General features: G+C 37.7%; 1 protein-coding gene across 2 annotated transcripts; it reads left to right on the top strand.

Moving 5' to 3' along the window:
- Window positions 1–1,249: 1,249 nt before the first annotated feature.
- Window positions 1,250–24,687, top strand: LOC112178499 (BEACH domain-containing protein C2). 2 transcript variants are annotated; one of them, XM_024316644.2, is made up of 32 exons: window positions 1,250–1,450; window positions 2,442–4,510; window positions 5,018–5,811; window positions 7,180–7,893; window positions 8,633–8,767; window positions 9,714–9,818; window positions 10,154–10,267; window positions 11,658–11,734; window positions 12,037–12,118; window positions 12,459–12,788; window positions 12,925–13,490; window positions 14,233–14,317; window positions 14,505–14,699; window positions 14,930–15,475; window positions 15,596–15,739; window positions 15,983–16,459; window positions 17,228–17,370; window positions 17,487–17,556; window positions 17,705–17,788; window positions 18,554–18,610; window positions 18,765–18,833; window positions 18,913–18,999; window positions 19,082–19,198; window positions 20,361–20,510; window positions 20,640–20,724; window positions 20,818–20,938; window positions 21,078–21,174; window positions 21,260–21,373; window positions 21,582–21,951; window positions 22,894–23,678; window positions 23,941–24,063; window positions 24,181–24,687. In XM_024316644.2, the coding sequence occupies exons 2-32, from the start codon at window positions 2,470–2,472 to the stop codon at window positions 24,256–24,258; spliced, it is 8,955 nt and encodes a 2,984-aa protein (XP_024172412.1). In that variant the 5' UTR covers window positions 1,250–1,450; window positions 2,442–2,469; the 3' UTR covers window positions 24,259–24,687. The 2 variants fall into 2 exon arrangements, with proteins under 2 accessions (XP_024172412.1, XP_024172407.1); XM_024316639.2 differs by having other exon boundaries at window positions 2,388–4,510.

The following is a 24,687-nucleotide window of genomic DNA, read 5'->3' as shown; positions in this document are numbered from 1 at the left end:
GTCCGACTACAGCGGTTTCCCATCATTTACTCTTCAGTGCTGATTTAATCATCAGTGTGTAAAGTACTTGTCTAGTTATCGTCCCATTCTATTGATTGGTCTTGGCTGCCCTTCAGGTACTATACCTCTTAGGGATTTCTCTGCGTAGCTAAAGGTATACATGTCTTGCACCTTCCATAAGGTATACATGTTTTTCAATTTTTTATCTATTTTATTTTACCAATAGGGAGAAAATCAATGAATTTATGGAAGAAAATATAAAGCAGCAAATCGTGATTACCATAGTAGGTTTTATATAGAAAAATCCTAAGATTCTCTCTCAAAAACTAAGGTTGTAGCGGCGCGACATCTCTAGCTCTCGTTCAGTGTCACTCTGACATGACTTCGATGTCGTTGTGATGCTGTCGGACATGCAATAAATGGTTTAGACTTCTAGGATTGCTTTGCTTGCGGTATGACAATAGTGGATGGGCCTATTCGGATCGAGATAGCTCTGTGACTGGATGTTTCGTGCGTGTCTATTTCAGGGAAGGCGAGGGTGACAACAGACTGGATTACATTCCAGACGACGGCAACTATGTGACCACCATTAATAGGGTTTTTGGCAGCTTTAATGCAAATATCCTTACCTGCTTTGGGTTTGGGTCGACTTGTGTTACGGAACGATCTTCATCATCTCGCTGGTGGGCTTTCCTGAAGTAGGATGGTGGTTTGAGGCGAGTCGGTGCAATGACGTCGGCGGAGGGTCGCTGCGTGGAATGTGAAGGTGCAGGCTATGGAGAGTAGGTATGGCTGGGCCTAGCTGTTGGGTGGTTGGGCCTAGGCTGGCTGTCCTTTGGTCTTGAGTCTCTTTTTTAGTTTTAGTTTAGTTTTTGTTTTCTAATGATTTCCTATTTCTCTAGGGACCTATGCTTGTTAGTTCTTAATAAGCACTAATGAGTATAGTTTTTACTTTAACTTTTTGCTACCTTAGTTTATGGGCTCGCTTAATTAAGTGAGCAACTAATTGTATAAACAAGCAATGTATACTTATGTACCATCATGGTGTCCCCACAACATCTTTTCATTATTCGCTAATGGCAGCGGATGAGTATGCAATGACCATTAAGGCTTGAGTAATGACAATTACTGAAGGATTTAATAAATCGTAATTAATAATAAAATTATTATTTTTTCCCCTCTCAAAAAGAGAATAATTTTATTATCATTTTTTATTAGTTTTTGGTTTCATTGTTTTGATTTTTGACTAAGCAACCACAAGACCCACAGACACTCTTATTAGTTATTACCTGCGAAATCCACCATCTCCTGCGCGCCCAATTCGCCTTCTCTTTCTGCAACATCTCTTTCCTTTTCTCCCTAATCTTTTCCCTTCTTTCATTTTCTTTCCCCGATTCAACAAATCGCTGCAAAACCTCATCGCCATTCTCCACCGGATCATATCATCAAGGTAATCGATTTCATCTCCTCCATCGTTGACGCACTTTCTCCATTTTTTCCTTGTTAGGTTAAATCAATCGGCATTTCCATCTGATCTGTGCATTTTGATACGCATTTCTTTAGCTATAGCTATAGTAAGCTTGAATAGTTGCTAGGTGTGTTGGTTTTTTGTACATGCGATTTGGTCAGTAGTGTGATGAACAAGATCGATCTGCTGCGTTGAAGAAACCGCAATGCACGGCGAGGTCGATCTTCGTTTCGATAGTTCAAACCGAGTGAATGTGAATGTATCTAGATTTTGTGAGTTCGTGTATGTGTGACTGTGTTGATTCCTTAGGTAGATCTGTAAAATCCGTACTTGTTTACCTCCTTGATTGGAAGGAAGCCTCTATTCTTTTCTGTATTTGACTGTAGATAAAGACTTGGAAATTTTGGAGTAAATGGTGCATGGCTGTGAAATCGAAGAAACTCGGATTAACTAAGTTGAAGATAGTAATCTATTTCAGTAAGTAAATGATCTAATGGACTGACCCCGAAACCAGGATTACGTAAAATGAAACCAAGTTGGCACAATAAGTAGAGCAGCAGGAGAGTTAATAAGTTGGATTGTTTCCTATTAAAAAGAACGTTTCGAGTGGATAAGTCTATGTGATGGGAGGGCTAAGAGCTTTTTTGGAAGTTTTCGGTGGAATTTTGTAGCCAGCAGCGAAATTTCATCTCTTTATATTTGCATGTTGGAAGTGTTCTTAAATTGATTAGAGTATCCCAAACTTTTATTCTTCTTTAGTGGCACTATAGGTGGAAATTGGATGACTTTGTTGGATTTATCAGTGCTTTAGTACCTTTGAGCTCAAATTTTAGTTACTTACTTACTGCCAATTAGTAACTTTACTTTCTCATGTAAACTGGGAGAATCATTTAAATATTTTAACTTATGTGTTTCACAGGTTTGACTCTGATGATATGCACGTCTCATTCTTTCTATATATATATATATCTAGGTAGCTCAGTGTATGTGTTTGTATAACAATGGAAGAAGAAGAGGAGAGGAAGAAGGAGGTTGAAAATATTTCCAGGAAGGATACAAATAATCATGAGCTGGTTAGTGGTGTACAGGAAAATGTTGATCCATCTCCACAGGAAGCTACCGTTAATACTGATGGTAAAGCTGATGCAGGACGGAATAGTGTAACATTGCAGGTAACAGATTCTGTACCTAAAGTTTTGGATGAAGACCAATTCGAGCAGGTCAACTTGAAAGAACAAGATAAGAATGTTGGTGCATCTCATAGCAGTCATGTGGAATCAAATCGGTCATCAAATTCAGACAATGCCAGACAATCATATGGTGGGTTTGAAGTTGCCTCACAGGCTTTTACATCAGAATTCGATACTTCTATGGTTGATGAAATGCATGATGATCAGTCTACCTGGAGCCCACGTCAGGACAGTCAATTTGGTCACTCTAACTACACATCTATGTCGGCTGCTAGTTTTGATTCTTCTTCTTATTATGGGGATGCAGGTTATTCTCCTGTTAGTTCACCCCCAAAACCAAGGCAGAAACCTGTTATGCCCAATGTATCTCCGGAGTTACTACATTTGGTGGATTCTGCCATCATGGGAAAGCCTGAAAGTTTGGACAAACTGAAGAATATTGTTAGTGGTGTGGAGAGTTTTGGAACTGGGGAGGAAATGGAGAGCATTGCTTACTTGGTAGTTGATTCGCTTATTGCAACAATGGGTGGTGTTGAAAGTTATGAAGAAGATGAGGATAACAATCCTCCTAGCGTGATGCTAAACTCTCGAGCTGCCATTGTAGCAGGCGAACTTATTCCCTCGCTTCCTGGGTTTGGTGATAGTCATGCTATCATGTCCCCTCGCACACGAATGGTGAGGGGGCTGCTTGCAATATTACGGGCTTGTACAAGAAACAGAGCGATGTGCTCAATGGCTGGTTTATTAGGAGTTCTATTAAGGTCAGCAGAGAAGATTTTTATGCAGGATGTTAATTCAACGGAGCAAATGAGATGGGATGGAACTCCCTTATGTTACTGCATTCAACATTTAGCAGGGCATTCACTTAGTGTAGTTGATATGCACAGATGGTTTCAAGTCATTACTCGAACGCTTACCACAGTATGGGCAACCCGATTAATGCTTGCACTGGAGAAGGCAATGGGTGGAAAGGAGTCGAGGGGACCTGCATGTACTTTTGAGTTTGATGGTGAAAGTTCAGGTTTGCTTGGTCCAGGGGAAAGCCGTTGGCCATTTGCCAATGGGTATGCGTTTGCAACATGGATTTACATTGAATCATTTGCAGATACATTGAATGCAGCAACTGCTGCAGCAGCGATTGCTGCAGCTGCTGCTGCCAAATCAGGAAAGTCGTCGGCAATGTCGGCTGCTGCTGCTGCCAGTGCACTTGCTGGTGAAGGCACAGCACACATGCCACGGTTGTTCAGTTTCTTATCTGCTGACAATCAGGGGTTAGAGGCATACTTCCACGCACAGTTTTTGGTGGTCGAATGTGGTAGTGGAAAGGGTAAGAAATCTTCATTACATTTTACGCATGCATTCAAGCCGCAATGCTGGTACTTCATTGGTCTAGAGCATACTTGCAAGCAAGGGCTGCTTGGGAAAGCAGACAGTGAATTAAGATTGTATATTGATGGTTCGCTGTACGAAACTCGACCTTTTGAGTTCCCCCGGATCTCTAAGCCACTTGCATTTTGCTGCATTGGGACAAATCCTCCTGCTACAATGGCTGGATTACAACGTCGTCGCCGTCAATGCCCTTTGTTTGCTGAGATGGGGCCTGTTTATATTTTTAAGGAACCAATTGGTCCAGAAAGGATGTCACGTTTGGCTTCTAGGGGAGGGGATGCACTTCCTTCTTTTGGTCATGGGGCAGGGCTGCCATGGCTAGCAACAAACATGGAAGTGCAAAATATGGCAGAGGAAAGTTCACTTTTGGATGCAGAAATTGGAGGACTCATTCACCTTTTCTACCACCCCAGTTTGCTCAGCGGGCGGTTCTGTCCAGATGCTTCCCCGAGTGGTGCCTCAGGTCAAGTTCTGTATATTAATCAATGTCATTCTGAATAAAATAAAACTATAATGGATTATGGATTTGGTCATGTGCCTTAACACTATGTTTGGGTGTCAAATGAGGAAGGAAAGAAAACAAGGAGAAATTAAATATGGATATAACGAGGAAATTTAGATATTTAAAGAAAATACTTTTGTATGAGAAGGAGTTTACGGAAAGGAAAGATAAGAGGAGCAATTTACTAATTTCACCTCAATACAGTTATGGACATTCCGTTTGGTTATATTAAAAATTAGTTATTGAACAATCAAACTTGCCTCTCCTCCATGTAGCTTTTAATACCTCTCCTTTTCTTGCCTCTTTCTTCCTCTCCTCCCAATTCTGCTTTATCTCTCTTTCTTGCTCTTCATTTTTCTTCTTCTATATGAATAAGCATGTGATTTTAACAATGATGCATCCATCTTGACATCAAACACCTTGGTGGTGTACTGTCTTTTATTTAATTTGCTATTAATGGTTTTTCAGGCATGCTTCGACGACCAGCAGAGGTTCTTGGGCAGGTACATATTGCTACACGAGTGCGGCCTGTAGCAGCTCTATGGGCCTTTTCCTATGGGGGTCCTATGTCTTTACTTCCTTTAGCAGTTAGCAATGTGGATAAAGATACCCTTGAACCACAACAAGGGAATCCCTCTTTGTCTTTGGCTACCACTGCTCTTGCTGCTCCGATATTCCGAATAATTAGCACTGCTATTCGACACCCTTGGAACAGTGAAGAGTTGTGTCGTACCAAAGGGCCTGAGGTTCTGTCAAGAATCTTGAACTATCTTTTGCAAACTTTGTCTTCACTTTATGCTGGAAAACAAAATGGTGTGGGCGATGAGGAGCTTGTTGCGTCCGTTTTATCACTATGTCAATCTCAGCAGAAGAACTATGCACTCAAGGTGCAGCTTTTCAGTACATTGCTATTGGATCTAAAAGTTTGGAGCTTATGTAACTATGGGCTACAAAAGAAGCTTCTGTCATCACTTGCAGACATGGTTTTTACAGAGTCATCAGTAATGCGAGATGCTAATGCCATTCAGATGCTTCTTGACAGTTGCAGAAGATGCTATTGGACAATTCGCGAAAAGGATTCAGTGAATACTTTTTCTCTTTCACTTCATGAGGCAAGCCGGCCTGTGGGTGAGGTGAATGCTTTGGTTGATGAACTCTTGGTCATTATTGAACTTCTTCTAGTAGCAGCACCTCCTTCATTGGCTTCAGATGACGTTCGTTGTTTACTGGGGTTCATGGTTGACTGCCCACAACCCAATCAGGTAAACACAATTGCAAAAGATAGTTTCCTAGACAATTACATAATGGTGTGACTACATCTCATTATGGTCTGTATTGTAGCCTCTCCTTTGCAACTTCTATTTCTTTGTGAATGTTTCATACCTGTTTGTGGTTTTCAACCTATATGATATCCTAATGCTTTTTAGATAGATATCAACTGTAGTGGTGTTAGGTTATGTGATGAAGAATAATACTTTGGTTTCATAATTTTTTATTTCCTTTTATTTTGAACTTTTAAAGTAGAACGATAATATTACCCTACCGATAAGATGGAAACACATATGATAAGTTTGATCTTTGAAATGGATCCTTGTTTGTTTGTGCAACACCAAATTCTAGTAGCTTTAGAACTGGCAAATTGTTTTCGGCCAAATAAAACCTGCCAATTGTATTTTAATTTGGAGCTTATAATATTAGAGTAGCATATTCAGGTGATATTACAGTATCACACAAGTCAGCTTCTTTGCTTATTGTGACACTTGGAACTTTTATTACACAAGTCAGCATATTCAGGGGATATTGCAGTATCACACAAGAGGGGAGCGGGGATCAGTTTTAGGATTTTTATTAGTCTTACAGGTTCTTTGGTTTTATTAATGGAATTGTGTTTCATATAATAAAAGGAAAAATCTTTACAGATTTGAGACTTCCAGAAATGCCCATGCCTCACTATTTTTATTTTATTTTTCTTATGAATAAAATTCTCAGAAATATAACAAAGAAGCTCACTCAGCTTTGATATTGATATCTTCAGAACCAATGGCCTTTTTTTTTGAATGGAGACATGAAAGAAAATTTAGACCCTTGAGATCTTGGGTAACGTTTGTTTTGTTGGCAGGGGTAGGGGATTCCATTTCCGATTCTGATAGGGAAAACATTACAGTGGAAGGCCCTGTTTCCCATTCCCGTAGGTATTAGAGCCCACAAAATGGCGTTTTGCATCCCATTTCCATTACAATGACAGTTACACACTTATATTTATACTTTTGGACAATGAATCCATTGGTATTCGAATAACATGATTTTCATTTCCAATGTTTCCAAACACTGGAATGAGAATGCGACATTCCATACCCTTAAGATGAGAATCCCATTCCACGAACAAACCCTACCTTAGCCTCTCACTGCAATAGATGACCAAGTATTTCATTTTGCCTCACCGAACTATTTTCATAAATTCTAAACCATATTACTACATTTTCTCTTAATGAAAAACTTTTGCATGATTGGATTTCTATCTTGCCATCTTATTTTCAAATTTGTAATAATAAAAAATATGGCCTTTGAGATATTTTATGCATAATGGATTATGTTGATATGTGGCTATAATAAAAGCTTTCTTCTTGCAGGTTGCAAGGGTCTTGCATCTGATTTATAGATTGGTGGTACAGCCAAATACATCAAGAGCTCAGACATTTGCAGAGGCATTTATAGCTTGTGGTGGGGTAGAGACCCTTCTTGTTTTGTTGCAACGAGAAGCCAAAGTGGGTGACTACAGTGTTCCAGAATCCATGACCAAGACTGATGAAGTTTTGTCAGTCCAGCCACCTGAGCAAGATGGTAGTGTTGGGGGAGTTTCTGAAAAGAATCAGGATGATGAAGTAGAATTGTCAAAGGAAAAGGAAAATTTGCATGAGAAAGTTGTTGAATCCCAATCCCATGATGGAGCTAGCAGTCCGATTTCTGTTTCTCCTGAGTTGAACATTGCAAGAATGACTTCTGCTTCAGAAAGTACATTTATAAAGAATCTGGGTGGTATAGCTCTCTCAATTAGTGCTGATAATGCAAGGAATAATGTTTACAATATTGATAAAAGTGATGGGGTTGTTGCCCGAATCATCGGGCTCTTAGGTGCTTTAGTTGCTTTTGGGTACTTGAAAATTGGTTCAACTGCTTCCTCGGATATGACTAACAACCTTTTAGGAAGTGCACTGCATGATGGAGGGGGTGGCATGTTTGAAGATAAAGTTTCCCTTTTACTTTTTGCTTTACAAAAGGCTTTCCAAGCAGCACCAAACCGATTATTGACCAGTAATGTGTATGCAGCATTGTTGGGGGCGTCGGTAAGACTGCTTATTTTTTGGTGTTTGTATGTTCCAGTGGAATTTTTTTATGATAACAATTTGTTCCTGCAAAAGAAGCTGTATAAGCCTTTTAATGCCTTTCATATGATCTCTTGGTAAAAGCTAATTGCCTGACATTAGAGTTCTAATCATTGAGTTCAGTATTTATGATATACATGCTTGTTTCTGGGCTTATGATTTAAGACTTCATGTTTCATGATTAAAATCCAACATTGTTATTTGCATGTCTATTACTTTAGTTTGCACGAGTGCTTCACTGCCATAGTCTTATACTCTTATGTGGTGATTGACCCTTGGCCTTATCTTACAGTATTCTTGAGCTTTAGTCTGCTGTTGTCATCATGATAAATTTATTCCTGATACATTTTGAATTTATTCCTGTTTTTTTGGTCTTGTTGGTTTATTTTTTATTTTCTTATAAGAAACATAAACCTTGCTGAAAAAAAAAATGTATAAATGAGAAGTCCATCAAACTACTGAAGCCCAACCTGAACTACACTATGACTGATGAAACACTCGGTGCCATAATACCAGACAATTAAACAAAATGGTATCTGCAAAATGGAATACCTGTATATGCCTTTTACCTCTTGTAAAGTAAATTGTAAGAGTAGATTGTTTATGCTTAAGAGCTATCTTGGTTTCACTTGATATTCGTGCCTGCTAAAAAGATTATACATTGAGAAAATGTAAACATAATTTCTCTTTTACTTTTCAGATAAATGCCTCTTCAACTGATGAGGGGTTGAACTTCTATGATTCTGGTCATCAATTTGAACATTTGCAACTTCTTTTGGTTCTCTTGCGGTCACTTCCATATGCACCCAAGGCTTTTCAAACCCGAGCGCTACAGGTATCGCTTTTATGTTTCCAAATTCTTTTGTGTTTTTGTTTACTGGGTTGGCTATTCAATGAGAATTGTCCGTAATAAGAATGAACAGGCAGAATTTTAATACTTGCATGAGTGGTGCATGCAAATGTTTAGTCACACGGTCACACCTGAACTTGCACTATGTGATTTGCTAGGGTATGTTTGTAATTTAATGATGCACTTTTTAATCTAAAGAATTGTAGATTGAGGTTGCAATCCTTAATTAAATGAAGTGGCTTCAGCAATATTTCCAAAGGTGTGGGCTGCAGCAACCAAATGCAAATTTTCAACTAATTGCTGATTGTAACTTTTGCTTTTGATGAAATTCAGCTTTAAACATATAGGTGTCATGGTTGTGACTCGTGAGTCTTTGACCACATGATGTAGAAATATTTGATGGGGTATGAGGAATCTGTGAATAGAAACCTCAGATAGAATACTGGACAGAGTTTCTTCATATCCGGATATTATTTTATAGGGCCCTATTTTATATTTGTATCAAAAGGATATATTATACATTTAGGGATTTTATCTGAATTTTGTGGATTAATTTTGATTTTATGATTATGTACACATTGCTTTTTAATTATGACATTTTAGGTTCCTAAGGTTTGAAACTTTATTAGTAAATTTTAAATTAATTTCATGTAATTTAAATTTTAAAATTTGGAACCGGAAATGCTTATGCATCCATGCCTTGCCTCATGAGCAGTGAAGCAGCTTGCATGCGCTTGGGGAAATATGAAATTTTAGTTGAGAAAGATAACAATTTTGAGGCTTCTCAAATTTAATGTTCTAAAAGGCTCTTATTATAAATGCTAGAATTTTGTACAACATGCTGTATGTCTTGCTTACATAGGTTTCCTTGTTAAATCCTCCTTGATATTCTATTTCATTTTCTGAGATGTTTCTTTCTATATGATTTCAGGATCTTCTGTTTTTGGCTTGCAGTCAGTCAGAAAATAGAAGCAGTCTTACAAACATGGAGGAATGGCCTGAATGGATTCTTGAGGTTCTCATCTCTAACTATGAGGTAACGTTTCTAACCTCATTCTAAAGTAATCATTATTGATTTGCCCTAAGCATTGCAATTAAAGTGTGAAACACACCAACAGCCTCTAGGGTTAGTGGTCATCTCTTCATTTATTAAGGGAGGGAAGTTCTTGGGTTTACGGTTCTATCCTTGGAGGAATATGATTAGCCCAATACTACCTTTTGTTCAACTGAAATGTTTGAAATATGACATTTAGTTTCAACAAGAATGCTTTTTTTTTTTTTTGACCTTTAGTGGCGTCAACCTTACCTGTTTTATTCAATTGGAGATCCAGGAACGACATGTTTCAAATCTTATGTGATCTATTTTTACAGATGGGTGCAAGCAAACATTCTGATTCTGCAAGATCAGGAGACATAGAAGACCTCATACACAACTTCCTGATTATAATGTTAGAGCATTCCATGCGCCAGAAGGATGGCTGGAAGGTTAGTTTTATATTTGTTTCTTATTCTTTAATCGTTTGACCTATTAATGATAGTGGTGGTGTATTTGTAGACTTTTGGCATTCTGCATATAGTGTTTGATTTTTGCTCATTATACTGCATCCAAAATTGCACAGACCATTCCGCTGTTTGACATAGTTTGTGGTGTATGTCATGTTATTCTCGGTATTTGACTCAAGTTTTACTTGGACTGGCTGTTCTAACCATCACTGCATTGTACATTTGTACTTTTGTTCATATAAAAAGATTATGTGTACCCTGGAAATACTAGCTCCGGAAGAAATTGAAGATTGTGCGGAATAGACAACATTTAAAATGTTGTCAATTTTGGAATCTCAAAGTTAGAAAATATTCCTTCAATAGAATATGATAATACCTTTGTGTCTTCAGAGTTAGCTGGTCTGTTAAGTGGTCATGATTGATCTGCTTTCAGTAAAGGGCAAAAGGCCAAACGGCTGTGGGGTTGCTGTGTCATGGGTGTGGTTTGGGTAATATGGATTGAAAGGATTAAAAAGATATCTGAAGGCTACATAGGAGTGGGGGTTGATGGGCATTGGGAGAGTTAGGTTCTTATCATCCGTATGGGCTTCCATTTTTAACCAAAAAACTTGACCCTCCCTTCCGTTTTTGCTTTTGGGTATTAAATTTTTGTCGCATTGTTCAAATATAATATTTATTACTGTCCCTATAATGTAGTTCTAGTCTTTATTTTGAATAGAGTATGCTTTATAAGAAAATGGAAACACATGAACTCAAGTAAACTGAACTAAGCTTTACTCCTCTACTCCCTCCCTTGTGATATAAGGAAGATAAAGAATGATGAGTTGATTTCCAAGTTACTTTGAGCCCTCAATACGAGTTCTTTCCCGCTACTTTACTTTGGGCCCTAATTCATATTCTTTCCTCAGTAGTTCTACTCATGTTATTTTTGGTCTCTCATGAGTACTTTTTGCTCTTCAATAACTCACTGTTTTTCTCCATTATTTCCTAGATCCCTGTTGCATGCTTTCGTAAGTCGAACAATAATATGTTTTGAACAGTTGAACCCCCTATTTAATTCGTTGTTATGTTCTTCTATGACTTTGTCTATTTCAGTGGTCCATGGATGCCCAAGTCAGTGACTAACAAACTGGCTGATTGGGCTGTGCCATTCCCAGAATTGGACCACTGAAATAGACCAAGTCATAGAAGAACATAACAACGAATTAAATAGGGGGTTCAATTGTGATTATCCCATGTTTGCAGTCATTTAGACTTTCCGTGTATCCTACCTGTGCTTATATCAATGTATGCAAACTTGTCATGCTGGTTACAGTTACTTATGTTCTAGTTAATCAGTTTCATTCATATTGCTATCATTTCCCCTTTACAGGATATTGAAGCTACAATTCATTGTGCAGAGTGGCTTTCTATAGTGGGTGGATCAAGCACCGGAGACCAACGGGTTAGGTATCATGCTATATCTCTGGTCACTCTATGTTTTCCAAGAATGTGAAATATGATGATTTGTCAAGCTTCATCAAAATTAGGTGGTGTTTTATTGGTATCATTGAAACAGTTTCTAAAGCGTAGCCATTCCATTGTGTCAAGCAAAACCATCTTAGTGTTTCAATTGTTGTTCAAGGTTCAAAATACATTTCCATCTGCCCTGACAATATCATTAACATTTAGTAGTTTCTGTTCACCTTGCAATTATAGCTATTGATTGATAACTTTAATGAGTTATAACTTATATGCTTCATATTTGGAAGGCGCGAGGAATCATTACCCATATTTAAAAGGAGGCTATTAGGTGGTTTGCTGGACTTCGCAGCTAGAGAACTCCAGGTTCAGGTAACCTTCATTTTTAACCTGTTAGCTACTGTATCATCATTGAGCTCTACTCATAATCTTAAACTCTTATCCTCCAAATAGAGAAATAATAATAATGAAAAATAAAAATATACATCTTAGGTCATCTCTCTCTCTCCCTCTCTCTCTCTCTCCCACTCACTCTTGCCACACACGCCCACACTCACAGATACAGGTATTTCCCTGTTTACTCTTCTTTTATAGTCATTTCCAGTTCATCTTTTAGTTTTTAAAATTAGAATATGTTGTGCTTTTTTCTTCAAGTTGTCTAATTGAGAAGAAAAAGTCAATCATGTTTACATCCAGCTTTGCTTCACTGCAGACTCAAGTTATTGCTGCGGCATCTGCTAATGTGGCATCAGGGACTTCATCACCAAAAGATGCCAAGGCAGAAGCAGAAAATGTGGCTCAACTTTCTGTAGCATTAGTAGAGAATGCAATAGTGATACTAATGCTTGTTGAGGATCATTTACGGTTACAGTGCAAACTGTCTTCTGTTTCACGTGCAACAGATAGTTCTCCATCTCCCCTTTCTCTTGTATCTCCCCTCAATAACCAGTCAAATTCATCGAATACAGTTGGTGGAGATTCATTTGGGGCTTTGGGTGATCGCAAATCCTTATCTAGTGATTCTGGGGGACTTCCTCTTGATGTATGTAGTATTCTGTTGTCTTTGCTAAGTAGGCCATATTGTCAAATTTGAATTTTGTTAACCTATTCTTATGATTCTTTTTGTCCTACACTTTAATATTTTTACTCATGGGACTTGCACTTGTGATTTGGATCAGCTTCTTGCTTCAATGGCTGATGCAAATGGTCAAGTATCTGCAGCAGTGATGGAACGTCTTACTGCTGCAGCAGCGGCTGAGCCTTATGGGTCTGTTTCATGTGCTTTTGTATCATATGGAAGCTGTACTGCGGATCTAGCAATGGGGTGGAAGTATAGGAGCAGATTGTGGTATGGAGTAGGCATTCCTTCAAACACAGCAGCCTTTGGTGGTGGTGGCAGCGGTAGGGAATCTTGGATGGCTGCACTAGAGAAGGATGCAAACGGAAACTGGATTGAGCTTCCTTTGGTGAAAAAGTCTGTTGCAATGCTCCAAGCTTTACTATTAGATGATTCGGGACTTGGTGGTGGACTTGGCATAGGTGGTGGATCTGGTACTGGAATGGGAGGCATGGCAGCACTCTATCAGTTGTTGGACAGTGACCAACCATTCTTATGCATGCTCCGAATGACACTTCTTTCGATGAGAGAAGAAGATGATGGTGAAGAGAGCATGCTTATGAGCAATGTAAGCATAGATGTTGGGAAATCAGATGGGAGGAAACCACGATCAGCATTGCTGTGGAGGTAATTTAACCAGAATCTCTTTTCCGAATGTGTCTTTCTAAGAGAAACTAAATTTTTGTGAAGAGCTCGGGGATCGAGTTTTGTTTCTGGCATCAGTCACCTTTAAGTTTAAAAATTATTTCCTTCAGCCTTATTGCTTGCTTGGACCTGCAGTGACTTGATGGACGTTCTTTAGAAGTCGTGGTGTTTCTTGCTTGTATTAAGTGTTATAGTTTTGTTTTGAGGACTTCTTGTCCTCTATTGTACTATGCCCCTTTTCTCCATACAATTTCTGTTTCTTCTCCCCACCCAAAAAAAAAAAAAAAAAAAAAAAAAATGAACTGGGTGGATTTGGGTGGTTCTTCTCAGCTATTCACAGTGTTTGAGTTCTGCATTTGTTTTCTATTTTTGTAGCCATATTTAGTCCCATTCATAGAGTTGAACTTCACTCCAAATTTTCATGGTACTTACAAATACACCCTTTATTTCTTTTGTAAGCAAGTTTCATCTTCATAAGAACAAGAATGAGTCTCAATCATTCTCAATTAAACATCTCGTACACTTTAGTTTTTATTTGCACTCATTTTCCTACTGTGCTTTTCCATGCTTCCCACAATGATTTCTAAATGTTCTTGATGCTTCAGAAAATATCTGGATATTTTCATTTGCGTACAAACTGCAACAGTATACCAAAACGAAGTTTGATTCCTTGTGTGCATGTTCGCCAAATGTCACATTCTAATTCATGTTACTGATTTTGCAGTGTGCTTTCACCTGTTCTAAACATGCCAATTTCTGATTCCAAGAGGCAGAGAGTGTTGGTTGCTTCCTGTGTTCTTTATTCTGAGGTTAGTACCCTTCAATTTTTGTGACATTATTAGGTGTTAGCTTCGCTCTTATCCTTTGTCATCTTTCGTTGCATGTTAGAATTGTATGATAAAGTCTTTGCATTGCTCCCTTGACTTCTACTCCAGGGTTTTCTTGAATACCAATTGGTATTCTTTTTGTCACCTTAGTTTGGCTTGTATCTTGCAGTTATATCATGCTGTTGGCAGGGATGGAAAGCCTCTCCGTAAACTTTACCTTGAGGCCATTGTACCTCCATTTGTTGCTGTTTTGAGGAGGTGGCGGCCAATTTTGGCTGGAATTCATGAACTTGCAACTGCTGATGGTCTGAATCCTCTTATGGTTGAAGACCGTGCATTGGCTGCTGATGCCCTTCCAATAGAGGTCTGTCTCTTTACTTATCTATTTAGTTTTTCTGTTGGTAAATGGTCATTAATGAATTATTCGTGCACATACAATTGGAAATGGAAATGTTGTCTTCTCATCATTGTGAGTATTATGATTTGTGTCTTAGATCAAGTAGCTGACGCTATCTGTTTCTCATGGAGTTTACTGTCTGTAAATGTCTTGCTCCATTTCCATTATCTTTATACATTTGCACCATCTTCCTTCAGGCTGCTCTTGCAATGATCTCTCCAGCTTGGGCCGCTGCTTTTGCATCACCACCTGCTGCAATGGCACTGGCAATGATAGCTGCTGGTGCCTCTGGTGGAGAAACTCCAGCTCCTCCGACAACTTCTCAACTTAGGCGTGATTCCTCATTGCTTGAGCGGAAAACTAATAAGCTTCACACATTTTCGAGCTTCCAAAAACCTTTAGAGCAACCTGAAAAAGCCCCAGCTCTACCAAAGGATAAGGCCGCTGCAAAAGCTGCTGCCTTGGCTGCAGCACGTGATCTTGAACGTAATAATAAAATCGGTTCTGGAAGGGGCCTTAGTGCTGTGGCAATGGCCACATCTGCACAGCGGAGGAGTGCTGGTGACATGGAGCGTGTGAAGAGATGGAATATTGCTGAAGCAATGGAAGTTGCCTGGATGGAATGTTTGCAGCCAGTTGATACCAGATCAGTCTATGGAAAAGATTTTAATGCTTTATCGTATAAATTTATTGCTGTTCTTGTGGCAAGTTTTGCTTTAGCAAGAAACATCCAACGATCTGAGGTTCCACTCGTGCTTTTTCATCTGTATTTTTATTACTCTTTTGAGAGAGAATTTATTAATTTATTTTTTGATAAAAGAGTTTTTAAGTTGGCAAATGAGATTTTTTCCCCCTCTCTCCAGGTTGACAGACGTTCTCAAGTTGATCTAATAACTCGTCATCGTTTGGGCAAAGGAAGTCGTGCATGGCGCAAGCTCATGCATTGCTTGATTGAGATGAAGTGTCTTCTTGGGCCATCTGGAGACCAATTATGCAATCAATCACCTGTATGTTTTGTGAGATTATTGTTCTGTATGCTGCAGTTATCCAATATTTTCTGCTATGCTACCTCGTGTTTTTGTAGGAAACCTCTGGTGTTTCCTCTTACATGAGATGTCACATAGTATTCACGTGTTCGTGCATCTATATTTGATATCATTTTTTGTTCTTCTATAACTTACTCTTTTATATCTTTTTGAATTATCTGTGTTCATAATACCTAAAACACATATTTCTAAAATATTCTTTAGGTTTTCTGGAAGCTAGATTTTATGGAAAGTTCTTCTAGGATGAGACGATGTGTGAGGAGGAATTACGAAGGTTCTGACCATTTTGGTGCTGCTGCCAATTTTGAGGATCCTATTAAGACAAAAGAACAGGAAAATGTCATAAGTTCCTCAAATGCTCCTATTTTGGCAGCAGAAGCAATTGCCGTGGAGGCAGTAAACGAAGATGATGAACAAGGGGAGATTGAAAATATGGATGGTAGACCGTATGGTATGGAAGAGAGTGGAGAGAATCATTCACGACTGTCTGAAACAGCTGAGAAAAGCCTGCTGGCACCTGCTGAATCTGATGATACTCAAGTTGCTGGTGAACCAGGCTTGGTCCAAAGTTCGTCACCAATTGCGGCTGGATATGTTCCTAGTGAACTTGATGAAAGAATTGTTCTTGAGCTTCCTTCGTCAATGGTTCGCCCATTGAGGGTTATAAGTGGAACTTTTCAGGCAAGTCTGACACTCCTAACCTGTGACATACTTCTTATACAGTCAATGTGTGTGTTTCAATTTTTATTATATCTAAATTTGTTATCTGTAAGCTATGATCTAAAATCTCTTAGCTTTCTGCACTAAACTTGAGAGCCAGTGCATGAAACTAGAACTAACAAAATTTCCACCTATCTCATCAGAATGTTCTCATCAAACTAAGATGCTATAGATTTACTTGCTATAACTCCTCCTGAATTTTCTATATTTCTGTCGAAAAGAAGATCGAGAGTCTCTTTTGGGCAATCCTCTTGGTTTCAAAGAAGCAACTTCCTTATTACTTTATGGTTGATGTTAATAACTATCATTAAAATGCTACGTCTGTTAGAAATTATAAGTTTGATTGTATCTCATGGAGATATGATAATGGGCCATGTTTGGCGCTTTTTGGTTGCCAAAGTTGACTTAAAATAGAAAAGTCTGGGTTTGAGCTGGAAAATGTTTTCCCTTCTCTAATTTGGGTTATACCTCTTCAGTAATACCTTCTTCATTGGTTTTATGTTCTGCTCTTTGAGTTTTGGTTGTTTTGTTTCCTGCATATTAACTGTGATTGCTGAAGAATTTTTGTTTTGAAATTGGTCAAACAAATGGTAACATGTTTATTTTGTTATATTATACAAGACTTAGTTACTAAAATGATTCTTAGAACCAGTTACAATTTCTTTATTTTCCTGTATATGTTTATTATGATGTATGTTCATACGTTTGGTATTCTGTGTCTTGTTTCAGGTAACAAGTAGAAGAATAAATTTCATAGTTGATAACAGTGATGTGAATGGTTCACTGGATGAACTAGATTGCAAGGAAATGAGAGAAGAACATAAGGATCGTAGCTGGTCTATGTCATCCCTTCATCAAATATACAGCCGAAGGTGAGTTGATTTTAGTGAGGTGAATGAGGTCAATGCTGTGCTTCATGCCTTTTATTTTTCAATAGATTCTTTTTTAACTTATATAAACTTATTTTAATGGGTTATTCTTGTTACAGATATCTCCTAAGAAGAAGTGCACTGGAGCTATTTTTGGTTGATCGTTCAAACTTCTTCTTTGATTTTGGGGTAATTCTATTGCAATCTATTTTATTATTTTTAGAATTTTATCTATTCCTACTTGTTGCCATTTTGATGATTTCATAACACTTTTGATCCTCCTGCTAACCAATGCATATTGTTGGTGGCTTTTACTCCACAACTTCAATTTCCTCAGAGTACGGAAGGACGAAGAAACGCATATCGAGCTATTGTTCAAGCACGGCCTCCCCATTTGAATAATATATATCTTGCAACTCAGGTTTTCACCTTGCTTTTTCCTGTCAGATGTATAATTGAATAGCGGTTTGCTTCTGTGTGGCCCTTACAGTAAATAGAGTTGATCTGGAATAGGATTGCTCCACTGCAGTTAGCAGTTTAGCACTACGTAATGCACTACCTTAAGTTTAAATGCACTACCATAATGCACTACATTATTATTATTATTATTGTTTGGTTCTTCATTTTTAGTTATTAAGTAGATACAGGTTTAATACAAATGACAGTTATGAATGTGTGTGTGCACATGTGATGTTAAAATTTAAAATTTCTTTGATTAGTGTACTGTATATGGAGCTCTCCAAAGCAAGATAGAAGGAAGACTTCCTGTGTTAATCTGTATTATTATAATTCTAGAGACCTGGACAACTTTATTTCTTAATTTGTAGCCTTGCATTTTGATTTTGACAAATGATTATGAATGTTTACTAAGATATCAAGGGGAAGTATAATCAACGTTGATCTTCAGTCTACAATAACTACTTCACTACCAAGAGCCAACAGAACAACAAACTGAGGGCGACTCTGATAACAAAAGTCCTTCCCAATCTGGATAGATCAAACTAACTAGGAGGCTGCTAAAATGCTTTGGTCTAAGAGATGTCTTTCAAGAAACCATTAAAGGCTTATATTCGAGAACTTAGTAAATGAATTATTTTGCTTGGTGTAAGTTAGGACCTAAATAAAATACTTCATGCCTTAATATGGATTATTACATCTTATAACATGAATCAATCTGTTATTGTAGAGACCTGAACAACTTCTCAAGAGAACACAGCTTATGGAGCGTTGGGCTAGGTGGGAGGTATGAGCACAGCTTATTGAAGTCTGACTTATCAAGAAATTCATTTACAGTTTTTCTTCTATGCTCCTGTTTTCCTATTTTTTTGATCTTTTACAATATAGTAGGTGTCAAATAAAAGGAGAAAATAACTAGTACAATTGCAACCTCTTTGCAGATCAGCAATTTTGAATATCTCATGCAGCTCAATACCCTTGCGGGGCGTAGTTACAATGATATTACTCAGGTGGAGTTATCTGGATAGTTTTGTATAGATGTGGATTAATATGTTTATATGCCCCTCACATTTCTATTATTTCTTTCAGTATCCTGTTTTCCCATGGATCCTTTCTGATTACAGTTCGAAGACTTTGGATCTTGCAGACCCTTCTTCTTATCGAGACCTTTCAAAGGTGGTATCATTAGAATACTGCATTCTTTTGGTCTAGATTGGGTAGGCTATGATGCTAAATAAGTCTTTTATCTCCTTTGCAGCCTGTTGGTGCTTTGAATTCTGATCGTCTGGAAAAATTTCAAGAGAGATATTCCAGCTTCGAGGACCCAGTTATACCCAAATTCCATTATGGTTCTCATTATTCCAGCGCTGGAACAGTAGGTTTTTTAATTTTATTTTTAATTTTCTCGCTTTGAGCTTTGGCTCTTCTCCTTCTTCTCCTTCTTGTTTTATTTTTTATTTTTTCTCATCATACCTTTTGAAGTCTTATGATATCGGTGATATATATATCCTTTTTAAGATATCGATAAAAGAAATCCTGTTTTAGATATATATATATATATATATATATATATCCATTAACTCTAGATATAAAAAAATAAAAAAAATTAGGCTTCAAGTACATATAGTCATTAAATTAAATTCTTGGGTTCTTTTGTTAGAGGTTTTTCTTTCTTGAAGGAATTATATATCATACTCTGGTGTTATTTAATTGGAGAAAAGGATGTAGCTACCATACAAAACTTAATCGCTTTCCACCCATTCAGTTGCAAATAAACTTCTTCTATAATCTATACTGATTATATCTGTGTTTGACGGTTTATTATTAGACGTTAAAAGAAGTCAATCCCCATGGAGCCCAATAAATAGTACTTACGTAAAGGAGCAATCATGTGCCTTTTCTAGATGCTAATATAATCAACTTCACTTATATGGCTTCTTTGAAGTTATGTTTAGTTAATGCTATATTGTCTTACCCAGGATAAAAGATTATGCACTACTCTGGACAGTGGTATAGTACAATTTTAATTTCATATTCTTCTGGAGTTTAGTTTAACATGAACACTTTCTCATAGCTTATAGCACTGCTAGCTAATATCATGTGATACACAATGGCTCAGGCTTTACTTGAAACCATTTCTTCTGTGAGAGAATGTGTTGTTGTTGTTTGAACTTTATTTGGCATCGGATAGACAGTGATTTCCTGTTGTTTTGTCCTTACAGGAATGCTGAAAAGAATACAAAAGTTTTTATTATTGATTTTATAAACACGAGTACCACACTATCATGAGATTTGTATTCTTTGATTTATTTATTTATTTATTTTTATACGGCTTTTGTGATGAAACTTGCATTCTGTCTGTTATATATGGTTCTATTCACCATACCTGATGCTTTCTATTTACACTTTTATTTTTTATGGCTTTAATTTTTTTTGTTATTTTTTATATATACAGAGATCAAGTTTAGTGTCAATTGGGTTAACTTAGATTCTGATAATCTCTGCCCATAATATCCTACATTTTTATTTTATTACAGGTGCTATATTATCTTGTTAGAGTTGAACCGTTTACAACTCTGTCAATTCAACTGCAAGGCGGAAAGTTTGATCATGCAGATCGGATGTTTTCAGATATTGCTTCTACTTGGAATGGAGTTACTGAAGACATGAGTGATGTGAAGGAATTGGTATGGTGTCTGGCCATCTATGAAAGTTTTATTTCACCTAATTGTATGATTGAAGAATCTGCAATTACTTGGACTGGTTTGTAAACCATTTGTTTTGGATTTATTAATTTATCATGTTATATACCTTAGGTTCCCGAGTTGTTCTACCTCCCTGAGATCTTAACCAATGAAAATTCAATCGATTTTGGTACAACACAAACAGGCGGAAAACTTGGTACGTTCAAGTACATTGTGCTGGTGGAACATATCAGTTGTTGAGGTCAATTATATTGAGGTTGATTCTTGTGCTATGCAATTATCATATCAGGTTCTGTCAAACTTCCACCATGGGCAGAAAACCCAATTGATTTCATTCATAAGCATCGGAAGGCTCTTGAAAGCGAACACGTATCTGCACATTTGCATGAATGGATTGATCTTATATTTGGGTAGGTTTTTCTTGGATGAGGAATTTTATTTCCTCATCCTTTTTGCTATTTCTCTTTTGTGTTTCACTATTTCTATCTTCTATAATTTGGTGACTCTGTATATATCAGCTTTGTGACATTAATAGTTCAAAATATTCAGGTATAAGCAACGTGGCAAAGAAGCTATATTGGCAAATAATGTTTTCTTCTACATTACCTATGAAGGGACTGTTGATATTGATAAGATATCAGACCCAGTAAGTCCAGTTTCCTTTGGCATCTGTCTGATTGTTTTGAATTTGTTGATTAAAATTTTCCTTTTCCTTTGTTTTCCCAAAACAGGTACAACAACGTGCAACACAAGACCAGATTGCATACTTTGGTCAAACGCCATCGCAACTTCTTACCATCCCTCACTTGAAGAAGATGCCACTAGCAGATGTTCTTCATTTGCAGGTAACTTTATCTTCTGAAAACAAAGAACTTAGCCGAACATTTCAGACTATTTTTGTTTTCTGGAAGTTATCCAATCTATCACAAGAAAACATTTTGGATCAGTGATGGAAGAAGTTTTACTTTCGATAAAAGCATTTCTGGTATTGGATTATCATGCATTAGCTGAGTTTTCCTTTTTCTTGAGAGTTTCTCATGATTGACTTGTCAGACCATCTTCCGGAACCCAAAAGAAGTCAAACAATATGCTGTTCCTGCTCCTGAGCGTTGCAATCTTCCTGCAGCTGGTATTCATGCATCTTCAGATACTGTCGTAATTGTTGATATGCATGCACCAGCAGCACATGTTGCACAGCACAAGTGGCAGCCGAACACTCCTGACGGTCAAGGTATGCCTTTCCTCTTTCAACACGGAAAGCCTGCAGCAAGCTCCACTGGTGGAGCATTTATGCGTATGTTCAAAGGGCCTGCTGGATCTGGTTCTGAGGATTGGCTTTTTCCTCAAGCGCTAGCATTTGCTACGTCTGGAATCAGAAGCTCGGCTATAGTTTCCATAACATGTGACAAAGAAGTCATCACTGGTAAGTGATCATTTCTTAATTTAGAAAAGGCTGAAGAAAGCAAAGCAATGGGAGTAAAAGAGTATGAAACTTGGATTCCAAGATTCTATACTCCTTCGTATATTTGGCGTTTAGGAGCATATTGTTTCCGTGTTTATGTTTCGTTATACAAGGTTTTATAAAATGTAGGCGACAGCAGCATATTTAGCATCGTGTAACCAATTGGGATCAAATTCTGAACTTAGAGGGATTTAGGATAGAAGGGGAAATTAGGGTTTAGGGGAGAAATGGAAGATTAGGGATATAGAAGAATCAGACTAGGGAAGCAGCAAGAATATCTTAAGAGGGACGATAACCAAGAGTAAGAAAGGAAACTTTTATTCGTATTCAAGTCTGCCTAACAATGATTTCAATGCCTGTATTTATAGCTAAAGATATTACCAGAATCCTAAAATAAAATACCAATACTAATCCTAACATATATGAGAACCCCTAAGATAACTAGACCAAATAAGCCCAAGCATAAATATCTTAAAGGACATAAACTAAATACTTAAAACGATACCAGGCTAGCCCTATCTACATCATTAATTGACTCAAATAGGCTGCAGGATGCTAGGGATGATGGGGACTTATTCATATAAATGACAAGGTAAACTAGGAGTTTGTCATTCTAGTTTGTGCGTGTCTGTTTAACACTTAATTGTCATCCTCCTTTGTGTGTATCCATATAAAGTAGTTTGTTTAAAAGTTAATTAAGTTCCTCTTTTCTTAAAAATAAAAAGAATAACTGCTGTTAAGCATTTACCTCATTTGCTGATAAATTAATATGTGATTGTTTGGCTCAAAACAAGGTTGGCATGCGGAGATAACAGTGTCTAAGCTCTGTTAAGTCTCTCTTTTCATTTTCAGTAAATTGATATCTGACTAATCTGAGTGATACTCTTTTTGGCCTGTAACTAGGTGGGCATGTGGACAACAGTATCAAGCTAGTTTCATCAGATGGAGCAAAAACCTTGGAGACAGCCTTTGGCCACTGCGCTCCAGTCACTTGTCTTGGACTTTCACCTGATAGCAACTACCTTGTGACGGGATCCAGAGATACTACTGTTTTACTTTGGAGAGTACATAGAGCATTTACTTCTCGCTCAAGCAGCGTATCGGAGTCTTCTAGTGGGACACCAGGCACAACCAGCAATAGTAATTTATCACATATATTGGCAGACAAAAGCAGGAGGCGTCGTATTGAAGGCCCCATACATGTTCTTCGAGGCCACCAGAGGGAAATACTTTCTTGCTGTGTGAGCTCAGATCTTGGGATAGTTGTTTCATGCTCCCAATCATCAGATGTGCTCTTGCATTCTATAAGAAGAGGTCGGCTGATCAGAAGGCTGCCTGGTGTGGAGGCCCATGCTGTCTGCCTCTCATCTGAGGGAGTTGTATTGACTTGGAATAAAACACTCAATACTTTGAGTACCTTTACTCTTAATGGATCTCTCATTGCCAGAGCTCAGTTACCGGTCTCTGGTAGCATCAGTTGTATGGAAATTTCTGTTGATGGATGGAGTGCTTTGATAGGAATAAACTTGTCTATAGAAAGTGATAGAACCTTCAGCGGCAGCTGGGATTCTAAGCTTAAGAACACAGAGTTTGAGGATCTTTCACTGGAGTCGGAGGGAACTGAAGAAATCAACAGATTGGACACTCCATCGCCTTCAATTTGCTTCCTGGATATTCACACACTGAAGGTATGTGAAATGCAATTTTCTTTTTCTTGGTTTGTGTCTTACTGTTTAATCAGTTTGAGTTGGCTACTAGATAGCATTTTGATACATATGTTATACTGTACATTTCTGATGTGTCTCCCCCGGGTTTGATCATACCCATTTGATGTTATGCCAAAATTGAGTATTTAGTGTTACTGACCTATATCACCTGGTATGCATGTTAGGTTTCACAAGTGAATGGTTCCTGTCTTGTTAACAAAGCCGGTAATACTTATGTCTGCAGGTTTTTCATATATTGAAGTTGGGAGAAGGAAGGGAGATCACATCTCTTGCTCTAAACACAGACAATACAAACCTTCTGGTGTCGACTGCAGATAAACAGTTGATAATTTTCACTGATCCAGCTGTAAGTCAAAATTTTGATTTCTTAAATAATTTTACTCTTATAGGAGTTAAAATTTCATTCCTGAATTTTTTTTTTTTTAAACTTAGAATAACCATACTTGCTCCTCATTGGTTGCAGTTGAGCTTGAAAGTGGTGGATCAGATGCTCAAGCTTGGTTGGGAAGGTGATGGGCTAAGTCCCCTAATAAAATCATAGTTTTAGGCCATACTGGGAAAGGATTAAGACGATACTGATACCTTAATAGGACAAAAACTGCAAGGGCTAGCACAAAAACTGCAAGGGCATGTTAGCTAGCCCCTGTCTTAAAATTTGAGCAGATTCATTCAGTTGCAGTTTGGAGCTGTGTTTTGAGTGTAACATATGTGTATTAGATAGGCAGGAGAACCCTATATTGCATACTCAGAGGTACAGGTTTAGATTGTTGCGAGGTTGGTGTTTCTTTTTTTCTTTGACTCAATTGAGTTGTAAGTATGTAGATTGAGATTGATGAGCTCAAGGGGCTCGAGGCTTTGAGCTCTTCATTTTTGTTCATTGAGTTTTTTTGTTAGTGAATGAAAATATAGAAGATTTGGCTGCAAGGACTGTTCACCATGAGCAATAGAAAGTTGATTTATTTGTTCCAAA

The sequence above is a fragment of the Rosa chinensis genome, chromosome 1 (assembly GCF_002994745.2).
Source record: "Rosa chinensis cultivar Old Blush chromosome 1, RchiOBHm-V2, whole genome shotgun sequence".
NCBI lineage: Eukaryota > Viridiplantae > Streptophyta > Magnoliopsida > Rosales > Rosaceae > Rosa > Rosa chinensis.
The sequence above is the reverse complement of the archived record's forward strand: the minus strand, read 5'-3'. Positions and strand labels throughout refer to the sequence as shown.

Excerpts from the sequence above, each read along its gene's own strand:
- LOC112178499 (XM_024316644.2), top strand. The coding sequence starts at position 2,470 with ATGGAAGAAGAAGAGGAGAGGAAGAAGGAGGTTGAAAATATTTCCAGG. Across the intron at positions 7,894-8,632 it reads CAGCATTGTTGGGGGCGTCG|ATAAATGCCTCTTCAACTGA; the intron begins GTAAGACTGCTT and ends TTTACTTTTCAG. Across the intron at positions 11,735-12,036 it reads ACCGGAGACCAACGGGTTAG|GCGCGAGGAATCATTACCCA; the intron begins GTATCATGCTAT and ends CATATTTGGAAG.